A 10,480-nucleotide genomic window follows, 5' to 3' on the forward strand; every position below is an offset into this window, starting at 1 on the left:
AAAAGGACGCACAGTGTTCTCTCCATCCTACCATCAAACTACTCTAAACAATGTCGAGCACTCCGGTTAGAAGAACTTGCCTTTGTTCCCCGTCTACCCATCCCGGAGCATTCCGCTGCCAGTACCACCGGAGTGCTGCAATCAAGAAAACTTCAGCAAACTCAAATAAGCTGTCCATACCATCGTCGCCATTCCAACAGAGCGGGTGGGTCAAGAGGTTCTTGGCCACCGCTTTTCCTCGTCCTTCCACACAGGAGAAAAGAAGAATCGACACCTTCCAGTCCCGGCCCAACCCTCTGTCGGTCATGTCAATGGCCAACGACGGCTGATGGTAAGTTTCTTTCTCTTTCTTGTTCTCTTGGCTTCATGTTTTCTCGGTTTCTCTTTCTTCTTTTTCTTGGCTTCTTGTTTTTCTTAACGCAGGTTTTGATATGACTTTCTATTTCTTTAAAACATTTCGGTAAACAACAAAACTAGAAATCATAGGATATCACCACGTTTCGAAACTAGAAGGTTTTGTTGTAGGCTGGTCGTACAAACGCATGCAGTTTTCGGATTTAGTCAAGTTTACGTAACCGCTGTTAGTTTGCTTACTCAGTTAGCGATCTTGCATGACCCTTCAGATTTCCTATCATGTATCGTTTCACCAAAGCGAGTTCTACGTCTGCCTATTTAAAAACCCTAGTCATTAAATAAGACAGAGATATACGAGAGGGTGAGGTGTAGAGAAGGCTACCTTCCGGGGCTATACGAGTGCTCGCTTTTTCTCGACGGGTGAGGGCAAAACCATGTAAGCTTTAAGCTGCCACACTTAAATCCCAGTTACTAGTACACAACAATCCATATCTATACCCCCCCCCCCCCCCCCCCAGCTACTAGTACACATAAAGATCAAAAAAGTGTGGAGACGGCCAAGAAATAAAAAATAAAAAATAAAAAAAAACCGCCCTGAGTTGAGTAGGCACCCAACTTCGAACGGAGAGGGCTACCGCCTTGTTAGAGTGAAAGCCGCTATACCGAGCCCTCTTGTACCGAAAAAAAGTTTTAACTCAATTTGAATCTGTAGATTTGGGACTCGCTCATACATACTTTGTTGCTATACATGATGGGGAATCACATTTAAACATGCGCAAGCTAACTTGTTGAGTAAACTAACGAAGGATAAATTTCACTTGACTAGGTTATGAGAATGCAGTCGTTGGATGCTCTTGTTGAGTAAAAATTGACTTCACTTACACAAATTTAATACTTCCGGTATTATTAAGAAAAACTAGGAATAAAATCATCAATATAGCCACAAACCAAACATCATACAATATATGGAGTCCGAGGAAGAATGGTTTAGCAGGTCGCGCCAGTAAAATCACCCTGTGAGCTCCTCCATCTTCCCCTGTTAGTGGAGGATACAAGTTAGAAAGCTAGCTAGAATTTACCAAACCAAATTGGATCAAGTTTCAAGCTGTCCGGTTAATTAAACATACCAGTGAGATGTACTTCTCAGCATCAGTTCTTTTGAGAAAATGCATCGAGTGCTGAGCAAAATTGGCTGTGTTGAAGCTAGGTAATTGTACTTCGCCCATGTCATCGAGGACTCTCACCTTGATGTAGGGGTCTTTCGGGGGCACCATATCCTGGCAAACACAAGAAATCAGAATGAGGATCTTTTCTCACAAAATGTAGCGAAACATGGGCGAGGATTTTTCCTCTGTTAGCACACCCATAGGGCATCTACCCAATGTATTGCTCACCCCACACCAATACTCGATATATGAACTTTACAATTAAATATCCACTTATATGCAACTCGGAAGCCAAGATGACAATGTCCATTGCTTCATCGTACTTTACAACAAGGGTTTTACTTCTCCAACTGCAGATGATACTATGATTCATAAATCCAGATACTAGGACCGATTTCAAAATTTTGGCTTTCTCCTATCATGTTTGGTTACTCTCAAAAATTTTCTTTACAGTTTTCTCCAGGGTTTCCCATTGTGAACGGAAAAGATTAAAGAAATGTCACTGAATTTTAAAAAATCGAGAATTTGGTACGTCTAAGTTCTGCTTACGTGATCAGAAGAAGGGGTTTACCAGTGCTATTCACTGAAGCTATTAGCATTATCATCAGAATAATTCCAACGTTACAGAATGCAAGCCAAAGGTTCGAAACCTACCCATTTAAGAAGCAAGATACTTGTCTTAAGTTTATAGAGCATAGATCTTCTCATTAATAAGCAACAGTAAAGCAAGTTTCTCAAAAAAATTTCATTAAAAGCGACTCTAATGTGCCAGTCAATTAAAAGTACACAACCAACAGTCATCTTGCTCAAGTTTCAAAATTAATTCACATGAATATTCAAGTGTCAAAGAGAAAGACTTCCTAACTTATCAGTTTATTTTACTATGAAGTTTAACTGCAAGTGTAGAGAGAGATTACCATATCCAAATGGAGTTCCACTCTCGACATGTATGATTTTAAAGCTTCTGAATGTTTCTTAAAGTACTCTTTCTCTGTGTGACTAAGCTTCTCTTCAATTTCTTCTGGAATTTCATAGCCCACCTTCCATATGAGATTCCGTAACATTTCTGCTCGGCTGTGCCTGAATGGGTATGAGAATCATGTACAACAAAAGTTGATTAAAGATCATTTACATAAAGCATACCGATTAAAAAGAAACGAATAATTATATGATAGCACAACAAGGAAACAAAAAATTACATGTAAGTCATTAAGCAGCGTTTATTGCGAAGTAAAGAAAGGTGGTGGATGAGGAAACCATAATGGTCCTCATTTTGAGTTTGGAAATCTATTCCTGCTTCCTGCATTTTCCTGTTGCAACATCAGGTCATATAAGTTGACTAAGAATACAAGCAAAAAGATAAAGCAGGATTTATGGAAACTTAGAGATAAAGCAAAAGGAGATGCATGGTTTTAGACTTGGTCAATACGTGTTAACTGGTAGTTCTCAAAATAAAAATGCCCGTCACATGATGATTATTAATCCAACACTGAATCTTGGGACTGCCTATGTCCAAGCCGAAAAACGTAAAAGTATGGCTCGAAAGGTATATACACCAACCAAAAAACGGTGAAATGATCAAATGAATTGCAAGGAAAACCCCGGTATCATGATCTGTAATTTAAGACTTATGGCAGTAAAACAAGCACTGAGGCACTACAAGCACAGATACATACGGTCAAGTGTATCTGCAACTCTCATGCACTTTTATTTATTTTGTAGTAGTCCTATCTTATTTTGAAAAGTCAAAAGTTATGACAAAAAAACATGAAGCCTGAGCAATTTATATTTCAACTCAAGAATGAGAAACTTCTTAGATCACTGAGACAGATTTCAAGCAGATTCTTGGGATTGATTGGATCCATTCCCCTAATTTCATAATAGCATATCAATTTTATCTTACATAAGAAGAATTTCAGCAGTTAAGTTGTACAGCTTCATCATCCAAGGTGAGATGAAGCATGTAATTTGCTGCTATGGAATAGAAACAACAAATTTGAATGGGAAAAAAGAAAAGGAAACACACAATCAAAAACTGCAATATCATGTTACCTTAACGACTTTTGAAGATCTTCGTAATGTTGACTACATTCTGCAATTACATCCTTGAACAGATTACTCTACAAGATGATAGTAACATATATCAAATAAGAGAATACATAGAAAAAACAGACAGATTTATGGCAGGTCAAAATGAGAAAAAAGACGGTTCTCTCTTACACTGAAAGCCGTGAGCTGCCCCTTTTCGCCATTTGCAATTTCTTTGACCAGTTGGATGGCATTTGTCCCATACATCTTCGAAACTCCAAATAAGGCCAACCCTACCCCAGGATCCAAATAAATGTTCCTTATAAACCTACATTCAACAAAACATTAGATCAAACAGCTTAAGCACATAAAATTGAGACCCTAAAGTACCCAATATTAACCCCGGCCAAAAACCCTCAAAAGGCAGAGATTCATACAAGTCTACAGAAACTTTGAATGATTCTTCCTTTTTTTCTTTCAGAAATTCCCAAATTATAAAACATATTAGAAAGATATATACAATTGAACTAAATAAACACAAATCTAAACAAAATCTGACGGTACAAATGCATTTTCATTAATATGCAACATAAAAAATTAACAATTAATTATCAGTAACTATGCCAAATTGGTGTTAATGGAGTTAATAATCTGGTAAGCAACCACACCTATTAAACTCGATTTATCAATTCAATTATAAAAATAAATAAAATTGAGAAGCCTTCATCATGTTCCCAGTTCAACACTGGGTAACAAAAAGAATGAAAATTGAACCCGCCAAATTACCAATAAAACATAATTCAACAATCGCAACCCGTACCAACGAAATCTTTACATATGACTGCCCTTACTTCAAAAAAAATTCTCAAATCACAGCCCTAATTTCAACAAAAAAAATCCGAAATCACGGCCCTAATTTCATCAAAACCCCCAAATCACAACCAACCCTAACTTATGAGTTGAATAAAGAATAATAAAAAACGGGTGCCCGCTACCAAGAGCAAGAGAGAAGAAGAGTACCTGGTGGAATGGTTATCCCAACAATGGACAATCAAGATTTACAGTTTTGCACCTAGATAGCAGCAATAGGATAGACGAGAGCGCGAGTCTGGGAGTAGGTGTCTCTGAATTCGGAAGATGCCGACTGAGGGAGGCTGAGGAAGACGATGGGACGGCGACCCTGTTTCTGGAAATGAGTTTCCGAAAACAATGTTTTTTTGAAATCTTTATCTGTTTTGGGTTGCTGGAGTTTTCGCGGGATTTTGCTTTGAAATTTTTCAGTTACCGCTAAAAAGCTGCACTACATGAGTGTTCTCCTTATACTATTTCAAACTCGATCAGCTATCTAATTTAACATTTAATTTAACAAAATTTATCGTTTAACAAAATAAAAAAAATAAAAAACAACCGCAGTTAGAGTCAACAGCGAACAATGTTAAGGGTGTAAATGAGCCGAGTTGGGTAACTCATCACATTATTAATCATACTTCAATCACTTAAAGTCCATGGTGGGGTGTCACATAAGGGTGTAAATGAGCCGAGTTGAGCTGAATATCAAGATGCTCAAAGTCGGCTCAGATAATATTATATCTGCTCAAGCTCGAAAATAGATCGTAACCCCAAGCTTATGCTTGACTCAAATAATTTATTCAAGCTCGAGCTCGTTTGTAAACTAAACATGAGCTTTGTCCGACTTCATTTTTTAAATGAATCTCATAAAATGAAAATTATACACACCGCTGAAATAATATAAAAACAACTAAAAACGTTTAACTTAGGAATCGAGCTTGAACGAGCTAAAAACGAGTCGAACTTGAACCGTTTGAGCCGATTTACAGCCCTAGTGTCACACTCATTAAAGCACTCACATGATAATAATTTAGTTTTAACCTTTACCTAAAAATTGCATGGCGAATTGATCTTGGTGATCTTAAATTATTATATTTACACACGCATAACGTGTGAGGTCCATCGAATATTTATTCAAGTTGATTAATATAGTTTCTTAACTTCGTTTCAAGTAAGTTATTTATGTTTAAGGTTACCCCACGAGCCTTAAATAGTTTTAGAGTGCACTGACCTCAAATCGGTTCTAAAGCGATCACATAAATTATAGCAAGCCAGATACAAAATTATCTGGATTGGACCTACTCATACATCTGAACTAAGGGGTGGTTTGGGAGTAAGGTGCTTAAAAAAAAAAGCACCCATGAAAAAAAGCTGTAAGGGTTTTAGGTGTTTGGTAAACTGAAGAAAAAAAAGGCTTATTTTGGAAGCTGTTGTGAGAATAAGCTGAAATCAAAGGAAAAAGCTGAAGCTACTATTTGCAGCTTTGGAAAACAGGTTTTTTTTCAAAGCACACAGAGCTACAGTGCTCCTTTAATGAAAATACCCACTATTAGACTGCTTTTTTTTCCAAAAGCATTTTTACAAAAAAATTTACCAAACACTCTACTGATTTATTTCACAGCCGCTTATTCTTACAGCAGTTTTTTTTCAAAGCACATCAATACCAAACCAGCCCTAAGTCACAACAAATCAATCATAACTAGGTGATGATTGGCAGCGCTTGGTGGCGCTAGCTTACGTCACTGTTGGGTTAACGATTAACTTTTATACTGTATGTGTAACACAACCAAACAATCAAGAAGCACAATTTCATTGCTAGAAGGTAGGCCTGGCATTTTGAACCCAACTTGTTAACCCGATCCGACCCGACCCGTTAATATTTGTATTTGGATGGATGTTTAACGGGTTGGGTCGCTAACGGGTGAACCCGTTAAATAACGGGTCACTTTGAATCAACCCGTTAGACCCGTTAGATTCATTAGGACCCGTTAGCACCCGTTAGTTGAAAATATTTTAGTAATTATAGTAAAATCTTAATAACAAAAAATAAACTTTATGCAAAAAAAATAATAATTATTATTATTAACGGATGTTAACGGGTGAAACGGGTCGGATTTGGACGACCCGTTAGCTTAACGGGTTGGGTTTAGATGACCCGTTAACTTAACGGGTTGGGTTGAACCCGACCCAAACCCAATAAACCCGACCCGTTTACAGGTCTACTAGAAGGGCATCATTTAGGGACAAAAACCATCTACTTAATTCAGACAAGATGCTCGGGATCTTGAACCTGATAGAAATGTATAAAATCGTTGATTCACCTCAACAGAACTTTGCCCAGGTAACTTCATCAACTCCTTTTCTCGCATCAAGTTTCTCAACCTAGCTTCATCTTCCCATCTACGGGCTTCGGCATATATGTTTGACATAAGAACGTAGGATGTAACTGTTTGAGTATCTAAATGGGACAGATGTGCTGTCACAAGCTCGGCGAGCTCAACATTGCCATGTATCCTGCAAGCACTAAGTAAAGCTCCCCAAACACCCACATCTGGATCAACAGGCATCCTCTCAATAAACTTATAAGCCTCTAGCAAACAGCCGGCTCGACCCAGAAGATCAACCATACAAGCATAGTGCTCTAAACCAGGGCAAATTGAGTAGTCTTTGATCATGCTCTCAAAGTGCTTTCTCCCTTCTTCTACTAGACCCACATGCCTACACGCAGTCAAAACAGCAGTGAAAGTGAAACTATTTGGTTTGACACACTGTTCTATCATCATAGAGAAAAGCCTGAGAGCATCATCACCGTGACCATGAGAAGCACAAGCCCCTATTATAGATGTCCAGGACACAACGCTTTTATGAGGCAACCCCTGAAATACATCCTTGGCCAGGTTTATGTTGCCACACTTTGCATACATGTCAATGAGTGCATTTGTGATTGAAGCATTGGTTCCAAAGCCTTTCATTCGAATGAGCTCATGCAACCATCTCCCAGTGTTAAGTGCACCCAAGCTAGTGCAGGCGGAAATAACACTGACTAGTGTGATATAGTCATACTCGACATTTTCAGTTTGCATCCTGCGAAAGAGTTCTATTGCCTCTGTCCCTGAATTATTCTGTTCATACGCAGCGATCATTGCATTCCATGAGACCAAATTTCTTACTGCCATCCCATCAAATAAATATCTTGCAGTGTCAAGATTCCCACACTTGCCATAACATGCAATCAAAGCATTCATGAGTGCTACATCTTTGTCAACACCAACTTTTATTCCAAAACCATGAATCAATTTTCCTAAATCCAAAAATTCCAAACTAGCACAAGCAGGGAGGACGCTGACCAGCGTTACAACATTTGGTTGGGTATCTGAAGCCACCATGTCTCGCAAAACACCCAACCCTTCTTCATAAAACCCATTTTGCACATACCCTGCTATCATTGCAGTCCAAGAAACTATGTTCTTCACAACCATTTCGCTGAAAACAATCTCTGAGTCCAAAGTTTCTCCACTCTGTGCATACATACTGACCAAAGCGCTCTGAACAAACACATCCGAATGAAACCCATATTTAATTACATTACAATGCACTTCTTTCCCTTCCCTCAAAGCCAACTGCACCGCACAGGACCGAACCACAAAAGGGAAAGTGTAGTTATCAGGTGACAACCCACTGCGATGCATGTTTCTGTACAAAACTATGGCTTCATGGCAAGGACCCTGATCAGCATAACCCCTAATCAAGGTGTTCCAAAGAAATACATCCCTTTCAGGTGTGGCATCAAAGAGTTTTCGTGCATAGTCCATAGTAGGGGCCAATGAAGATGCCAAAGTAACCAGCTTTGTTGAGAGGAGGAGGCTTTGGTTGGATCCATGTTGGAAGATTAGAGCGTGGATACATTTGAGGTTTGAAAGAGAAGAGCAGGAGTTTAAAAAGTAGTTAAAGGAGAGGTAATGATAATTCTTGGGACAGAAGTGAAATGGGGCAGAGGTAACAGGCTCAAGTTTTCTGAGGAGTGGTCGGACAAAATGAGCACACATGAAATTCCGGCATTGGCTTTAAGTTTTGGAGTAGCTATGGGTACGCAGCTTTCTTAGTCCAAGGTACATATCTCTATGTTGTAGTCCAAGGCACATTCCTTCCTGAGCAGCCTGAAAACTTGAGACAGAGAAGAATCAGAATACATTTCTTCTCATTTGAACATAAATAAAAAAAGAGACGTTTGCTAATAGTCAGTGACGGAAAAGGCCGAAAGAGGAAGATGAAAAAAGAATGTAGTATAAAACTGTAATCCTAAGAAGCCTTGAAAATCATTCTAAGCATTCTGAACGACGTTCATGGGGCGCACTAGTGATGAAACACAATTCATCTTCCCCATAAACACTTACACTACTCAAAACCAAAAGCAAACAAATCTGTTTCAACATGCTAACCTGAAAAAATTGATCATATTTATCGTATGCAATGTGAAAAAGAAATAGCAACTTTTAGCAAAAGAGCGACTAGTAGAATAGTTGTAGCAAGCTCTAATAACAAAACTACACATCTATTACATATCCAATGACTTCCAACTTCAAACCAAAACAATCTAGTATGGTGATAATTGGATGTTTCGAGTTTGTCAATGGACACAACATGTTAACAAATGTATGCATTTCAATATTGCAACGATTCACCAACGCAACATTCCGCGGCTACAAGTTAACCTGAAGGCCTAAACCATTCATATAGTGGTTTAGCCAGGGAGTAAAGTAAGGTTCTTTACGAAATTTGATATAAGCCAATAAATAATTCATATTTCAGCATAGGTTGATGGCCATTTCATTTCCTAATGTAGATCAATAGAAACAATTTTCTGTCAATAAACCAAAAATCAAATGCTTAAAAGCGAAACAGATGAAAGATTTTAAGATAACTACCTTATTTCACGTCATAAAAACAATTTCTAGAACAATCAATTGGGGGAAAATTGCATCGCTTACTGGTCTAGGGTTTCAATCGAAGAGGATGAAAAAAAATAACAATTGAAATCAAAGGAAAGATTACAAACCTCCAGGATTCGAATAGATGCTGAGAGTTCAACTTGGTAGCCTCTGAACTCTTGCTCAGTGCTATCGCCAGCTTAGTATGGTCAGAACTCTTCAACTGGTTTCCCGGACCGACGAGGAAGACAGCACGAAAAGCGGATGGATACGGAGATTGAGAGAGAGAGAGAGAGAGAGAGTTTAGTGGCGGCCAGCGGTGGGGAGTTATGGGGGTGGGTCGGGGTGGGAGTAGGGCCGGTCATGAGTTTTTTGAAGCCCAATTCGAAAGTTTAAAATGTGTCTTTTTTTAAATAAGGAAACATATGTTTAAAAGAAATATTTAACGATGGCCGAAACCAGTCGAAGCTGAGGGAAAATGCGGGAAAATTATGAGAAATGTTGTAGCCTTTGTTGTAAGTGAAGCTACTGGATTTGTTGAAATTTTTTACATTGTTTTGGTGTTGTTGATTTTGCTTAAGTTTTTTTGTATTCACACGAGAAAATGGGTTTCCTTTTGCAAGCATTGTATGATGCAGAAGGCTATTCAGATTCCCCTTTTACGAAGCCAAGGAATGTTAGTGGGTATGCGGTTTTTCATTTCATTGAACCTATTATATGAACATAATATGATAGCATCTGATCCATCAAATTGGAAAGAAATTTAGGGGTTTTTTTTTCTCCATTTCCAAAATTATAGTTCTCAACCCTAATTAAGTTATAATAGCAAACATGTAACAACAATTGATAAATACACCCTTATAATCTGTACAGCACACCCAAATTCCCAAAAACCCTAGAATGACAATACAATTAAAAACGGGAACAACAAATTAGGGAAATAAATTCGAAAAGTCAATTGAGGGTTTGCAAAGTGAAACATACCTGATTCCTAAAGGTAACGAAAGACTAGGAAATTCAACTCAATGGAGGTGATGGAGGTCGTCGTCGCAGAAGTCGCCGGCTTCAATGGCTGTGATGAGAGGTCCGTAAATCATGCGGCCCAGTTTCAATGAGAGAGAGAGAGAGAGATTGACGGTAGCAAAGTGGAGAGAT

The 10,480-nt window shown here is 38.5% G+C and overlaps 2 protein-coding genes across 4 annotated transcripts; both read right to left on the bottom strand.

Annotated features, from left to right (window-relative positions):
* Nucleotides 1-1,181: 1,181 nt before the first annotated feature.
* On the bottom strand, nt 1,182-4,837 carry LOC103440729 (uncharacterized). 2 transcript variants are annotated; one of them, XM_008379427.4, is made up of 7 exons: nt 4,569-4,837; nt 3,741-3,876; nt 3,573-3,640; nt 2,720-2,830; nt 2,438-2,600; nt 1,482-1,631; nt 1,182-1,390 (listed from the first exon to the last, which is right to left on the bottom strand). In XM_008379427.4, the coding sequence occupies exons 2-7, from the start codon at nt 3,813-3,815 to the stop codon at nt 1,364-1,366; spliced, it is 594 nt and encodes a 197-aa protein (XP_008377649.1). In that variant the 5' UTR covers nt 3,816-3,876; nt 4,569-4,837; the 3' UTR covers nt 1,182-1,363. The 2 variants fall into 2 exon arrangements, with proteins under 2 accessions (XP_008377649.1, XP_070673059.1); XM_070816958.1 differs by having other exon boundaries at nt 3,573-3,612; nt 4,569-4,826.
* A 1,353-nt stretch (nt 4,838-6,190) lies between these two features.
* On the bottom strand, nt 6,191-9,729 carry LOC103440730 (pentatricopeptide repeat-containing protein At1g08070, chloroplastic-like). Of its 2 annotated transcripts, none has more exons than XM_008379428.4 (2): nt 9,454-9,729; nt 6,191-8,554 (listed from the first exon to the last, which is right to left on the bottom strand). In XM_008379428.4, the coding sequence occupies exon 2, from the start codon at nt 8,441-8,443 to the stop codon at nt 6,656-6,658; it is 1,788 nt and encodes a 595-aa protein (XP_008377650.1). In that variant the 5' UTR covers nt 8,444-8,554; nt 9,454-9,729; the 3' UTR covers nt 6,191-6,655. The 2 variants fall into 2 exon arrangements, with proteins under 2 accessions (XP_008377650.1, XP_008377651.1); XM_008379429.4 differs by having other exon boundaries at nt 6,191-8,561; nt 9,454-9,667.
* Between the last annotated feature and the right edge of the window lie 751 nt (nt 9,730-10,480).

This window comes from Malus domestica, chromosome 17 (genome assembly GCF_042453785.1).
Source record: "Malus domestica chromosome 17, GDT2T_hap1".
In the NCBI taxonomy this organism is placed as follows: domain Eukaryota; kingdom Viridiplantae; phylum Streptophyta; class Magnoliopsida; order Rosales; family Rosaceae; genus Malus; species Malus domestica.